General features: G+C 38.0%; 1 protein-coding gene across 15 annotated transcripts in view; it reads right to left on the minus strand.

Moving 5' to 3' along the window:
• Positions 1–819: 819 nt before the first annotated feature.
• The window catches only part of atp2b2 (ATPase plasma membrane Ca2+ transporting 2), a 236,509-nt gene continuing 221,203 nt past the window's right edge, over positions 820–16,125 (minus strand). For 8 of the 15 annotated variants that reach the window (XM_065265906.1, XM_065265905.1, XM_065265912.2 and 5 more), the window contains one exon: positions 820–3,820. In XM_065265906.1, coding sequence (XP_065121978.1) covers positions 3,518–3,820 — 303 coding nt within the window. In that variant the 3' untranslated portion in view covers positions 820–3,517. Of the gene's footprint in view, positions 3,821–9,031; positions 9,084–11,908; positions 12,081–16,125 lie in introns of all 15 variants that reach the window. The other 7 variants (XM_065265914.2, XM_065265919.2, XM_065265918.2 and 4 more) reach the window with 4 other exon arrangements.

A 16,125-nucleotide genomic window follows, 5' to 3' on the forward strand; every position in this document is an offset into this window, starting at 1 on the left:
TGTATCAACTCTTCTTAGTTAAGGTAATAACATAATTTAATATGGAAAAAGTATAGACTATTCCTTTAAAAATAGTCTTTAAATAAAGAAAACATGAAAGCGTTTGGTTGATTCTAAATTTATTCCTGTTTGGATCCCAATGAATGAATGGGGCTAGGCTTAATGCTAACAGATTCATAAGCGCTGTGCAAAGATGAAGTGAACGCATTAAAAAAAGATAGGTTTGTATTAGTTCATCTAAGTTGAGGTAAGAACATAGTAAAATATTGAAAAATGGTGGTGTTTTCCTTTAGGATAACAAGTTTGTTTTTGTGAATTGCAAAATTATTTATAATCTGGCTTTAATTGACCAATTGATTTATTGTTAAGATCATTTATAGTGTAAAGTTTTGCCATTGAAGGCTTTGCCCTTTGCCCATGCATATCAAAGCCTTAATGAGATCAGCAATGCAATGCAGCAATAAAAGAATACAGCACATTATTTAAATCACAGACCAACTTAGAATCACTCTATAGTGAGTTTTTGCAGTGATTACTTAATGAAACACTAAAATCCACTGCATCACATAAATATTACAAATTCAAATGACTGCATGTTAAATATTTATTGCACTGTTTCAATGAATTTATTATTGCTGTTGTCAACACAGTTCCCAAAATATCTTGGCTTTTGGCACTGCAACAGTTCTCAGCAGAAGTCCCATAAAACCGCAGAGACTCGACATATGGCCGTACGGCGTTGTGAGCCGATCTCCGCTGCCGACAAAATGTAATCAAGAAATATTGTCATTCATTAAAAGATGCCAAAGAAACAGAAACGACAGCAAAGCATTGTACAGATTTATCTTCAAAGTCATGCCGAGCAGCATATGTAATGATACAGAGACACTGGCTGCACGTCGACCCCAGGATCAGCTCGAATCCGCCGAGTACATCCACGACGTGCCACAATCTACTGTATGAGCAAGAGATAATACACCAAGAGACATGCACACTGCTCACGGGACACTGGTTCATGCTCCTCGGGGAATTTATTAAGTGCTTGTTTAGGCATATTATTAGTATTTTCTTTTTTCATTTGATCACTTGCGTTCCTGTCTGGAATGGTGGTATGGACAGTGAAGCAACAAGAGTCAGTTAATGTAATCAGGCTAGAAAATCATTTACATCACAATATTTTTTTTCTTTGTTTTGTTTTACTGACTTTGAGACCACAAACATTCCAGCAACACACTCTAGGGTAGATGAGAAACAATCAAAAGCTTTTTGCATAGTATTAAATGAACAAAGACATTGAGTTCTTTATTTACAATTATTGTATAGATTATAAAATTCATAAAAACAAGATGGATGAACACTTTTCATTTACCCATAAATTGCTAGAGCGCCAAAAATACCAGTGGCGTCCACAAAATGCATGCTGCTAAGTACAGTACATAGAAGCTGATGTATTGCAAGAAATTTTATTATTATTATTTGTGATTATTAGAACGTCATCATCGTTTCGGTTTATTGGTTATACATGTTTTAAACTGCATCCGTTATATTATAGCCCGTCAACGGCGGACGCAAAACTGAACTGAATTTAGCCAAACTGGCCATTCACACAGTAAAAGTTCAGGAGTCATTACAGTCCACACACATTTCAAGACAAACTTTCCCAGAGGTGATGATTTTGGTCAGCGTACTAATGTTGGGAAGTGTTGGCGGGCCAGGCTTTGAAATGTGATGAAGGGCATTTCAGAAAAACTCAAACTTTTTTGTTAATTTATGTCGTTGCGTATTCATGCCTGAGCAACTGTTAAAGCTTGTGCACCCTCTCCCGATGAGGAAAAATAAAGAAAGTCCGATTCAAAGACTGACAATGTTGCATATTAAGCATATGACATCACGCCTGTGTGTAATAATGGAGGAATGTGAACGCGTGAGTGACTCTATAAGCGTGTCGTCCGACAGACCCCGTTGTCCTTTCGTTTCTAGAGTACATTAAATAGTTAACAACTAGTGAATACTGTTGAGATGCTAGAGTATATTTACTGACTGCAGGAAGACAAGCTTGATTTGAACACAGAAGCACATCTAAATTTACACCACAGAAATTCATTCATATCTGGATAGTGCAGAAAAGGATCGTAAATTGATTTTTTTTTTGTTGGTTCGGGTTTTCCGGTTTTTCTTTTTTTTTTAAGAAAAGTGTCAAAAGCAACATTCCTTTTTTGTTTCGTTTTGTTATGCATGATGTAGTTCAGTCGTGACGTCAGCTCGGGAGCTGGGTTCAATTCCTTAAACCGAAGATAATCAAATGTCAAAAGAAGAAGAAGAATCAACACAATAAATCACAAGATTTGAACACAAGTTTGATTTCCATACAGATATGCCAATATAACTTAGTTTACATGTTTCCAACATAAAATCCATCGAGCTTTTGATGGTCACACGTAACTGAAACGATTTATGTTAAATATTTATGTTTCTAAAGAAGATATTTAAATCCAACCTGAAGTATCCGCTCACATTTGAGGCTCGACCTTTGTCTGAATATATCTGATTCGTTTATCGGGTGGGTCTGCTCAGCTTCGATCCTAACAATCGTGTAATACTAAGATGCCACATTAATGATAAATCCCACTAGATTTTGGTTTCTTTTTGTTATCCTCTAAAAAATATCTACATCTTTTGACAAAATAGCAGGCAAGTCCAGCACACAATCGGTAATAAAACACCTACAGTCTGATATTACAGGAACAACTCGAGCCGTCTACGTCTGCTGCGTGGTTTCGAACCCTATAAAGAAGTTTTAAACCCTACAAAGAAACCAGGACATATCTACAGGTCTTGTAAACAAATTACATTCTTTTTAGGACATAAATAAGTTAAAGTAGTTAAGAGTCATTTAAGCAGAACAAGGCAACATGCCAACAAATAAAGATAAACTCTGTAAATATATATTTATAATATGTATATAAATATATATATACGCTTAATAAATTCTAATTTCCGAGGGCTTCTCTTTTCCGACAGGTGCAAATCATCTGTGCAAGTTGAGCCCTGCGAGTTTGTATACACCTTAATCGATAATCGAAAACAAACGAAAAAATCTATACAATTATAGATACATGCCACACACAATACTCACAGATCAGTGAATCAGAGAAGCTGTCTTAATATAGCAGTCCACCGCACGTCCCACCGAATCAAACCATTTAAATAAAAATAAACTGTTCTTCAAAGAAAAACCTGGGTAATGTACATTCATGCAGGAGCGACAATAATAGCTGAATTTAAATGACTTGTCTCTCGTTTCCTCTGGAAATGGGAGTGGCGTGTGTTCACGTTCAATCCGTTTCTCGAGTCACTCCGGAATCGGTTCATTCTTCACGTCTTGTTGTTACACGACAAAAGTACGCCAGGGCGACAGCGCGTTCAGTCAACAGTACACATTCGTGTGCGCTCTCCGTAGCGTTTTCAAACGTATGTAGTCTAAGATGATCGTTGAATAATTTCCTGTGCGAGGTGGCTAAAGCGATGTCTCCAGACTATGAAGCGGGCTCCCGGTGATGGAGGATGCGGCAGATTTACTCGTGTCGATAGTCAGATTGATACCGCTATCGATGGCGTTGTTGTTCTTGTTGGGCGACGAGGGTTGAGTCGAGTTCTTCCTGGCGGCCTCGTCGTCGGTGTCGTCTATGAGAGGAATGTGGGGCGTCGAGTCCTCTATTCTAAACTCCGGATGAGTCATGAAATTGTGGATGGAGGTTCTGGAGTCGGGTTTTTCCAAGCCTTCGTAGAGCGAGCTACGAAACGCGTTCACGACACGTATCTGCGTGAGGAAAAGAACAACGTAAGAGCGTTAAAATGCAAGTTTGCAGACGACCCAAGGCGAAAGGAAACAGGAAGAGGGAAAGGTCATAGAACAAAGTCAGCTATCGCTTTAAAGTTTGGGGAGCGTCCGTAATTCGCTTATTCTACCGTGCACTTGGACGCTTTAGCGTTTGCACTGAAATGACACCAACTCAAAGATAGATCACTCAAACTCATGGTAAAATAAAAAAGAGAGCGTTAAAAAGAAAACAAGAAAACATAGGCAATGCTTTTATGTATACCATACAGTACACAATACAGTATACAGTGTTCAAAAGGTCCAAAGAGTTGTATACCTAGAGACAAGCATTGTTAATTCAACAGAACCAAAATGAAAGAAAATACCAACATGCAAGTTGAAAACTTTTTGTGGAAAGTCGGTAAAAGGAAAAGATTAGAGTTTTAGATCTGGTATGAGTTTCGAGGTTGAAATAAGGTGAATTTAAATAAACAAAAGTACGAAGACTCAATACAGATGACTGGGACAGTAGATCCTATGCTACGAGAGCATAGGGTCACGACACAACAAAGCAAAACAAAAACTTGACAAGCCAACTGAACGACTACACACAACATGCTGTTTGGGACGACACCACGTGGAGATGTTTAGATGAACACAGGCACACAGACTGCGAAACAAGAAGAGACGAGAACAAACGCAGCAACGTCTGTTCTTTCAACAACTCCATGCATCTCTGTGTAAACACTCAAGTATAGTCTTTGTTCAGGTTCAGAAAACTATGCTAGATGATCAAGTTTTATTGTGCAATTCAAACCAATGGGGGTAGCCTAAATTACCTCTCAAATCATCACAAATACATTTTCATATGATACAACGGGATCATAATCTAGTCCACTATAACTATAATCTATTCTATGGCTGTTACAAACCCTAGCGAACGCGGCACCTGAAACAACATAAGCTTGCTCCTGGGTTTCAACCAACAGTTTGCAACAGGTGTATGGGTTTTATGGTACAGTAAATCCCGGAATCCATTATTCAAGGCAATGTTGACTAGTCTGACTACGTCAGACTTTGTACTTCCGCTAAATTTCATTACGCTTCTGTACTCAGTCTGAGATACCTCAAATTCAAACCGTTTTCCCCTGGCTTCAAGACCGACGGCCCAATCAACGAATAGAGGGTGGGCTGAGAACCGTGACGTAGACGCTAAGCGCCAATGTATGGTTGTAGTTTGTAGTGGACATGGAGGCACAGAAAGCTATTTGCTCTGTTATGGAGAACCGGCACTTGCCAACTTAAGCCCGAACAAGAAAAGTGTTTGTTAAACATTTTGAATGGAGATTATGTTGCTGCCCTACTCCCGACAGGTTTTGGGAAAAGTTTAATTTATCAACTATTACCGATCGTCAGCGAGAAACTGTGTGCAGCACAGCTTGACGTGCACAACGATTGAGAAATCATGGAAGGGAATTTCATTGTTCACAGTTAATGGTGGAGGACGCGTGGGCAAACATTCTTTGGTGACGTTCCTGATTAACCAGAAAATAAGGTAGGAAGATTTACAGTAATTTACATGTGGTTATGGCTGTCTGGTGGAAGAGTTTGAGAGGAGAGAGGGGCATTCCTCCACTTAGACGTGAGTGGAAAGACACCGTAAGGATAGTGTTCAACTAGGTCTGGCCCGATTTACTTTACATAATCTGCAAAAGTCGTTCATAGCCATGTTAACTCCGATATTTCGCTCGATGGGTTTGTTTTCACATCATACGTGTGTTTTACAGCAGAAATTTGATGCGGCTGAGCCGGCGCTTAACACACATCATATCCAAACGTTATGTGATTGGCTTACGTTTAGACCAATGATTTTAAACTTCAGACAAGCCCCTCCCACGAGAAGGAAAACGATTGTCAATTATGCCCAGCCAGACTCTGTCTATGAAGCGAAGCAAAAAGCAGAGGATGGTATTACCAGGCTAAATGTTGACCATAAACATATTTTATTCAATTTAGAATAAAAACAAAACAATAATATTTGAGATATGTAAAGTTTTGTGTGTACAGTATTCTCAAGGTGTTATCTCAGCAACATGCTAATATCCGACTCTACATCCGAATCTAATATCCATTAAGAGTTGTACAGTAGAGCATTTTGAATAAATTCTTTAAAATATTTTATTTTGATTAGGATGCTGAGTGGCTTTAACACTAGGGTTGGTCACCAAACCCGATACTTTTTAGAACACTGACCGGATTACGTCGGTATCACAGTAAGGTGACCAGATTTTTTAAATGAAAACCGGGAACATTTCCTAGTTCATTGGTCAAAATATCATTAATATCTAATTTGTTGTTATCTATGAATGAAAAAATGGGCACAAAACATTTTCTGCAAAAATTAATTTCTTACTAAGTATTTTGGTCTTGTTTTCAGTAAAAATATCTAAAAATTCTAGCCTGATCTGTGAAATAGTCACGCATTATTTTGCGATATTGTCATGTATTTCCACCATATTATACCACGACTTTCTTTTCCATGACAGTTTCACGTATTGGTTACTCAACTGTTTTTCCTATTTTCTTACAATTGTCGTTTCGGTTTGGGGTTAGAACAACTTTCTGTTACATAAAATGACATCATTACCCAAACCCAACTCTAACCCTAATGTCAGGCAACGATGGTTTAAAAAGCATACGAAAAAATTGTATAAACCAATACTTTAAGTGACAGCAAATCTAACCCCAAACCAAAGCGACAATTGTTTAAAAATAGGAAAAACAGTTGAGTAACCAATACGTGAAACTGTCACGGAAAAGAAAGTCGTGGCAGGGGTACGTAATATGGTGGAAATATGTGACAATGTCACGCAAAACTGAGCAAAATAATGTGTGACTATTTCACGGAAATTTGTGAGATCAGGTTGTTAGATCAGGATGCATTTTGTTCATAAGCAAAATCCCCTAAGAAAAAAAACTAGCTTAAAGACAAAAAATATTAAACTGAAGTGAATTTGTGCTGAATTTGTTGCTTGTTTTTGCTAATTTAATATTTTGCGAATTTAATATTTTTGGTTTAAAAACTATACTTATTTTCTTAGGTCAATTTGCTTATCAAGGAAATGAATCCTGTTTTAAGAATTTTTAAATATTTGTACAAAAAACAAGAGAAAAATACTAAGTAAGAAAGCTTTGAATAAAAGCGTCAGCTAAATGAATAAATAAAATGAATAAATAAGAAAGTAATTTTTTAGTGTTTCTAATTCAATTAATTGAAACATTTCTGTAGCCTAAATCTATTTTTTTCCATTTTTAATTCAGTGCACATGACATATCTCATCAAAAATTACTTCTAATGTACTACTTCAGCTGATTTCATAGCATTGTAAACGTTAAGAACAGAAGAAATAATGCAAAATGTAAACATATTTAGCCTACACAAAACAAAAGCTCAATGTCATGCTGTGACCAGTTCACTTTATTGGTTTATTACTTTAATTAAACATGAGTTGTTAGTACCTTAACCCCCGATAACTTTGATTGTTTTCATATCTTGATTGTTGATAACTTGATGACGCTTTCATGTGTCTCATAGTAAATTCTTCTTCGATCAATCAATGGCGCGCAACTAAGAAAAATGGGGACGTCTGGTCACCTTATACTACAGAGGATTGATTTACATTAAATCAATCAATGTCAAATTTCGGTTCCTGAGAACACACCTGGGCGCTGCGCAAGCCGGCAGAGAGAGCGATAGAGACCCTGTCACGTGAAGTCACCTCTGCAACATGTGCAATGTGATTGTCGCCAACTTTTATCATTTTCACATGCTTTTAGATATTTGAGCACAAGAAGACGCATTACAGATCTCAGTGAGTTTGAGGAGTTAAGTCAACAAGTTGCAGGTTTATTTTTGTTGAGCCAAACCTGTCAATCATTTTTAAATGCACATTTTAGTGGTTACCTTGGTGTTGTCGTCAGATAACAAATGAAAACAAATGAAGCAGCGTAACAAAATTGGTTGCGAGGCCACCGGGGTTTCTTTCTGTCTAACTGGTGGGTGTTGGGCTGCAGACTGCATACTCATCGGTTGTCGTTTACAGTCAGGTTCAGAAAAATTGCCACTGGGTCGGATAGGACCCGGGTAAAATTTTCTGGGTTTCGTCTCGGGTTGGATCTTTCATAAAAAAAATATTTATGCACGTCGGGTTCGGGTAAAAGTGATTTGGGTCAGTTCGGGGTCGGGTACATTTCTTTAAGGGCGATTTATAGTCGTGCGTAGGTCCTACGGCGTAGCCGCGACGGCGTAGGTTCCGCCTCGGTTTTCATTTATACTTGTGCGTCGTCGTCCGCGTCGCCGACGGGCTGTTAGAAATTTTGCGAGGTGCGCGTCAGGCTACGCAGAGCTACGCACAGGCTACGGATAGCCTACGGCGTAGGACCTACGCACGACTATAAATCGCCCTTTAGACCTGAGTAGACATCTATACTGTACTGTATGCTGTCCTACTCAACTGCTAAAATATACCAATATATATTAGTGAAGTTGTGCTTTCTTTTATTGAAAACTGCCATACTGACCATCTGTATAACGTAGAACTTACTGCACATCACCATCAAACACAGAAAAAAGTAGTTGAGCATTTTTAAGACAGATAGTCTGCAATGAAATATTTTCCTACCATCAAGTAAAAACTTCAATCTAACCTTCTTAACAAACAGCAAACTACTACGCATCCAAGAGCAAAACCAACACAAACTGGTCTGAATGACAGATGAAAACGAATGTCAGAACGAATCACATAGATGAAGACTGGCCTAACGTTTATTCTGCAACTGTCACGCGGACACAGTCAACATAGTAAAGCCACGAGACACAATGGGTCGCTGTGGGCATCGCGTTGGACTTGATTTTACACCACGCAGACGACAAATAAGACAAGACTATGGAGAGGAATCGGCACTTTCTTCACACGTCCTCAGAGCTGTGTGGAGAGAAAGTCGTATAAAAACAGAATAAACAAAACCTATAAACAGCCTCCCGTGGTCAAGAGAAAAACCAGTTGGACAATGCAGCCTCGGGTATTTTGGAGAACGGGTCAGGCTACAGTTGATATCATTGGCTATACTTGAATGTTTACCCAGCCTGGTGAGTTTGTTGGTGGAATATTAGTTCACATCAATTTTGCGACGGACAATGGAGGGACTCACAACCTTAAATTCACTCCGTAGGCTGCACCCTTAGTCCAGGGCTCTTAGCACTCTGGGGAAAACAAACACATGGTACAATGAAACACATGTTCTTCTGAGAAATGGGTTAAAGATGATTTGATAAACAGTGACATGGAGAGTAAGAGAAAATCAGTAAAGTAAAGCAGATATTCAGGGATGCCTTTGACAACTCGATTAATTATGCCTATAAGAATGCTTGAAAATGTGGTTTTACCCAACCTCAAATGGCTTGGTTAGCGGTTGTAAACTCCGTGGCCGGTTGCATAAACGTAGCCGTTAACTTATGAATGTGTCTTGTGTAGATTTTAGAGGCACCTAGTGGTGAGATTGTGAATTTCAAACAACCGCTCGGTCTACTGCTCATGCACAGAGAAGCTACGGTAGCCGCAACAGGACAAACATGTCATCATCGGAGACATTGTAGTGACGAAAAATTGTTCATTTTGTAAAGCAGTTAGTCAGTTTAGGGCTACTGTAGAAACCTGCAGGGTACAATTGTGACTTTTATGTCCAAGACCAAGGGGAATCGCAGTGTAAGTAGTAGATAAAAAAGTCTCATTCTAAGGTAATAAAAACAATAAAGTTTGTGTTCATTACATATTTAAGGTATTTATACAGTACACCACTAAAAAACAATGTTATGTATATTGCATTTGAACTGCAAGAACTAGTCAAACTAGCTACCAAGTAGTTTGGGCTAATCAGTCCAACTTTTTAGATTCAAATTAGACAAATCTACTTTTTAAAGTAACCAGTTTAAAATTTGTATGATAAGTCTTGAAGAAAATAATTATGAGACTTCATGAGAAATTATGCAACTGGCTCCACGCCTTGCCAGCTTCGATTATAACCAGGAAAGAAACAGAGTTTTTAAAAATGGTGACCCCAGTGGGCAGCTATTTATAATGCCTTACTAAAATTACAATATTGTTTTGTTCCATCTGAACTTGGTCAGAGATAAACAGTATTTTTAATGACATTAATATAGTTAGGTATAATGTAAAATAGTCCATAGCATATAATGTTTCTGTGACTCAAATGTACACCACAGACAACATTCAATAAACATTTTAATTACCTTTCTGATCTTAAGAACCTGCAGGGTGGGTTGCACCAATAAGGATTTAATTAAGCAGAGTTTAGAGCTAATCTAGGGTTTGTTGATCTCAGTTTACTTTTAATTTGAGTTGTGTTGCACCACCAAAATGCAGCATCAAGTTAAAACAACTTGGTTTTGTAAGTAAATTCAACCTACTATTTTAAGTTTTGATCTGTGAATAGTATAAAGACAAGTTGAAATTGTTTAACTTAATTGTTTTAATTAAAGTAGCATAAAAATATATGTTGATTTGACAAAAATGCTGCATTTTTTACAGTGCACTCTTACTTTAAGGCTGAAAGAGCATCGCACAAAATGATGACACATCTTGGGTCAAAGTAAAAAAAATATATTTGTGGTGATTCTTCATGAAACCACCAATGGAGACCGCTCAAGACCCTGGTGTTCACAAACCACAAGAGCACATGTCAATTACAGACACGAGCCACTGCTGGCAGTGGACACCAACTGTTTAAAGCTCGTATTAAAAGAAAAGAGAGCACAGCATGTTCTCCTCAACACTAGATCTGTCTGATCTGCTCTCAGTATATCTTGTTAAAATCGCAGTCAAAGTAACAGTAGGGACGCCACTTCAGTCAAGACTGCCTGTTTATCTGTATCTCTATCTGTACAGAGATATCATGTGCATAAAAAACGTATATCAAATACTGCTTACAGCCAACTGACTGGTTGGAAGATCAAAAACATTTATTCATGACATGGGGCTGTCAAGGAAAATCTGTAAAATTGAATAACGTCTGTGTACCGTAGGCATCCAATCTAGAAAAACTAGCCTGAGTTACGAGAATTGCTTTGAAATGTGCTTTATAGGCAAATGAAAACAATACCGAAAACAATATTTAACAATGAAAAGCTAGCTGCTAGCCCCCTCAGTTCAGCTAGCAGCTAGCTTCTCCTTTATAAATGTTGTTTTTGGTATGATTTTTTCTAATGATAGCAGACAGCTTTAGTAAAACCAAAATTGATTTGTTCAAAGCCTGTTTGAAACATTTTACTGCAGGGTAAACTCTACTTGCATTCACACCAGACGCGAAGGAAGCATTAGACGTAACACGTGAAAAAATCTGAACTTTGGCGGATATTCACGCTGCGTAACCAATCAGGAGCTTGCTAGTGACATGATTACGATGTAGCAATCTAAGGCAGAAAAACGAAACAACTATGGAGGACATTGTCGCTATATCTGGACTCCCATAGATGTACAACACCTTGCATGGAAAAAAGTAAGCGAGAAGGTCGGACAATCTGGTAAGTTGTATAAAACGCTTTTTAGTCTATTTGATATATATATATATATATATATATATATATATATATATATATATATATATATATATATATATATATATATATATATATATATATATATATATATATATATATATACAAATATATTGAGACTAGCAAAACCCAGCAAATTTAGATTATTCCTGTCTAAATTTCATGTGCGAATGATGTGGATTTCATGCATGAATGAAGTAAGTTAACTCAACATTTTTAAGCTACACACAAATAGCGTGATTTATTTGCTTGATTTGCGTCTTGTGTGAACGCACAGTAAGAACTTATGTGGTTTGTCTCTCCAGTTATGTGCCATTTTAAAAGGACAAAAAAGTGCAGTTCAACAGACTAATTCAATATGCTATGTGTTTATTAGTTTTGTTGTGACTGGCTGGCACTATGTCTGATGTCATTGAGGCATCCCTGACAGACACCCAGAGAAGAGTCTCACTCACGCCCAGAGGGAGCAGCAGCAGTGCTGGTAGGAGAGGAAAGGGCATTGGACAAGGAAACATGACTAGGACTAGAAACATTGGTTACATCCTGATTCTGGCTGGTGGTGGAGGACTGGCGTCTCAGAGCCCCCTGAAAGGAAGTCCCGCTCTTGAATGTGTTCACTACCTCGATCTGCAGGGGGGAGGGGAGAGAAATACATGGAGGATGTAGATTCTCGTCGCACATTACAACACGTCAATTAGCATCAACATCTTAAATTAGCATAGAGACTTTGATGGTTTCAGTCAGGTCCTCCTCGCCATTGCGGTCACGATGACACCTTCAAGAGCTGTCGGTAGGTGACTGACCCGCACTTCAGGACTGAATCAACGCCTAGAAGAGCATTGTTATCAAATCACATAACACACAATTACTGTTGCACTATGTTTCATGCCATTACTTAAATGCAACATGCCAATTTTATTACATGCATTACACAATAAGGCTTCAGTCACACCAAAAGCGTTTTAAACGCTTGCAAACGCAAGGCGCGACGCACTGCCTTTTTTAAAAAAAGAGCAGTGCGACGCGGCTTTTCATATTGCTAAGCAACCACCGAGTCAGCTGTCTTGTCAATCAAATATTGAAGCGTGAGCGCCCTTTTGCTGTTAACTGTCATATCAGCAGAAACTTTAAAAAGAGGACGCTTGCTCTGACCTTGTTTGAGGGTGAGAGGTGCACAAACACACAGGAGAGAGTGAGCGAGTGGTGTCCGGTTCTTCAAAGCAACTAAACTTCCCTCACCACAACGTAAGGCCCGCCTCTCCCCTCATTCGATTGGACAATGGAAAGACACGAATGACGTCGGGCGCTTCTCCGCTCTCAGCGCTCCTTCAAAAACGCGTGCGCGGCAGGCGGCAAAAAACCGCAAGGCGCTCGGGGCGCATAAACAGCGCGCAAACGCGCCCTGGCCATAGAATATCATTCAAAAAAGGCGCCTGCAACTGCCATAAACGCTATTGGTGTGACTGGCCCCTTAGTCAACTGGTTTTACTTTATGTCAGGTCCTAAAATTAGCATTGAAACTTAAGACTGGACACAGTCAAAACTATTCATCTTAAAGTGATATTTTTTGTCCATGGTTTCTAAAAATGAGGGATGGGTATCAGCACAGATGCATGATTCAATTGTGATTAGATTTAATAGTCGAGTCATATTGATTTAATAGAAGCTGGACTATACGGTCTGGAGAGATGTTTCTAAAGTGTTGTACCATGAAAAACATTTTCAAATGGTGTTTACACATGATAGATGTATAAGAAAACTGGAAAGCATATTTTGCTATCCTAACTATGCATGATTATGTTGGTAGCTTTATTTAAAAAAGGCCCTCATGTAGTAAATATATGGAACCCCTTAAAACTCATCTTTGCATTAAAAATGATCTATGAATAAGCACATTACTCCCTGCCTCCACTCAATCGCACAACTCGAAACATAGATATATATTTAATTAGATTCTACATTTGGCAGTTCCAGACATGTAGATGATGGTTTTCCAGTGCCTACGTGAACTGCATATTTTTCTGTGCTGATGTTAACAGGTTACAGCACTCACCCTGCATGACCATCACAGAAGTCGAGCTGAAGCAGCAGTGCTGCAATGGGTTTTGCAATGGAAAACAAGGAACCTCAATTCAAAAGATAGATTTACACATGGTTTGTCTTGAAGCAAATTAAAAACACTACTTAGACATACAGCGGTGGTTTCCTGGACAGGGATTAGCTTTAAACAGGACTAAGCCTAGTTTTAACAAACATGCCTTACTAAAAACATTACTTGTGTGCATTTTGAGGCAAAACAAAGGGCACTGATGTATTTTAAGATATCTCAGTGCAAGTTGCTTCCAGTTTGGACGGCTCTTACATTTATTTTAGTCTAGGAGTAGTTTAATCCCTTTCCGGGAAACCGGCAGATAAACAATTAAAACTTGATTTTAACCAGAGGGGGACTTTAACTCTTTCCCCATTAATTTGATTAAATCCCAGAATTATCTCATCAATTAAGAGAAAATGCTTCCCTGCCAATGACAAGTTTTTCTGGCAATCTGTATTTCCGCTATTATCCACCAGGTGCCTACACAACTTATAAAACCTGGAAGCAACCCCTTAGGGCAAACAGTAAAAACTCTGTATATGTTTTGATCATCGCTCTAAATCTGATCTCTATCAAAAGAGCCTTCACATAAATGCAATTAATTCAGCTTTTTGCTCAAAATTTTTTATTTTTACAGAAACCTACAAATATTTGAGAGATAAAAAGAGAACAAATGAGTATAGGATGAAAGTTTTTTTTTTAAACATTGTAGGTTTATATATTTAAAGAAGAAATTTTTTAGAAGGCATTCAACTTTTGTGAAAATTATAAAAAATGCTGGTGCTGACTGGCAATTTTTTTTTCTGTTTATGACCAATTTTTCTGGATCTCGACCCACCAGTTGAGAACCACTTTCTCAAACCTTTTGTAAACTTGTATTGGTAAACAGTATTGGTCATTTTTTAGTTACTGTATGTCCACCTGAAATAGTTTGAGTGCGTCTACACTGGCCCCAATCGCATCATTCTAACAATGTTAAGTAACACGGACCAATCAGCTGTAAGCTCAGTGTATTTCTGGAGGAGTACAGTAAATATTTATGTATACAACTTTAATTCCAAAGTAATCTCTAGGGAACTTTATTATTTGTACATTTTTATGTTAAAGGGCATATATAATCCAAAATCCACTTTTACAAGGACATAAATGTGTTTTGGCAGTGTGTTAACACAAACACAAACACTGTACAATGAAAAAAAATCCCCCCATTAAACAAGAGCAGTCTCATTAGATATGCTGTTTTGATTCTCTTGTTAATGTGACGTCACACTAACAAAGCCTCACCCACATCCACTAATTTTACTCAAAAGCTTTTCTAAATGTGTTTATTAGCACGTTGTTAGTCACTGTATTTTTTCTCCGACTATATTCCCAGACTGTTTTTTTTCTGTATTTATTCAACAACTTCTGACTGTTAAATTAAATCTAAATCATGATGTTCTAATCATTGCTATTCTAATGTATGTAGTTTGTGTTTGTTTTTCTTTTTTTTTTTGCTTTTTTTAACCAGATATTTAGACTAAGCCAGCGCCCTGATATACTGGTATAGGCTCTCATGTGTTCCTGCAGTGAATGCAGGTAAGTGGGTTTGGAGAGTGGATGATGGATAGCTACTGTATAATAAGTCAATATTATACAAATAAATTTCTAGTAAACATTTTACATCTAATGGGTCCAACATTTTAAAGTAATAGCCAGCGATTGATCTAAATTCTTAAAGGGGTCAAATTGTCAGTTTGCATGTTTTCCTTTGTTTTTAGAGTTTTAAATGATGTCTGTGCACATAAAAGATCTGTAAAGTTGCAAAAATTAAAGTTTCAAATCCAAAGAGATATTCTTTTTAAACGTGAAGCCTCATCCACGCCCACCTAAAACGGCTCGTTTAACACGCCCATGCAGTTAGACGTCATACTGGTTTGAACATTTTCATAACACCGCCCTCATATATACGCAAAGATAGAGGGTATAACTTTCAATCACGCTGTAGTATTGTTGTTTCCGCCATGTCGAGCAGACGTTGTGTTTCGTTGCAAAACTACTTTGGTTGGCATTCCAACAGAGTAAACATTAAGAAACCAGTGGTTAGGTTTTATTTACAACACAGTTTCAGAACAGTACAGCCCAAATGTTCGATTGTGTGCTGCACATTTTAAGGAGGATTACTTTCTAAACATCGCGGAGTACAACCGCTGGATGTACACAAAGGCTTCGTCTATTAAGTGGAGCAATTGTAACTTTGCACCTACACTGACATCCTGTAAGTAGCCGATGTTTTCATATTTAATACATTTCCTCACTGACGATTCAAAGACGAGTTTTAAGCAATGACGCGCCTGTGTTTTAATGCATTTCCTAATGATGATCCAAACGCGAGATTTGAGAAGTGCCGATTAGTGCTTGTTTGTTGTTTCTACGTTCACAAATGCAAACATGGTTTATGTTTCAGTATCCTTACCTTACCATCTGTTACGTTCTGCTCACATCGCGCTGGTAAAGTTGATCGATTAGCTTAGCCATCCGTGTTTTCTGGGTCAGATTCAGGCTCGTGTTGATAAGGTAGTAGTAAATACGATAGTATCT

Source organism: Paramisgurnus dabryanus, chromosome 14, assembly GCF_030506205.2.
Source record: "Paramisgurnus dabryanus chromosome 14, PD_genome_1.1, whole genome shotgun sequence".
Taxonomy (NCBI): domain Eukaryota; kingdom Metazoa; phylum Chordata; class Actinopteri; order Cypriniformes; family Cobitidae; genus Paramisgurnus; species Paramisgurnus dabryanus.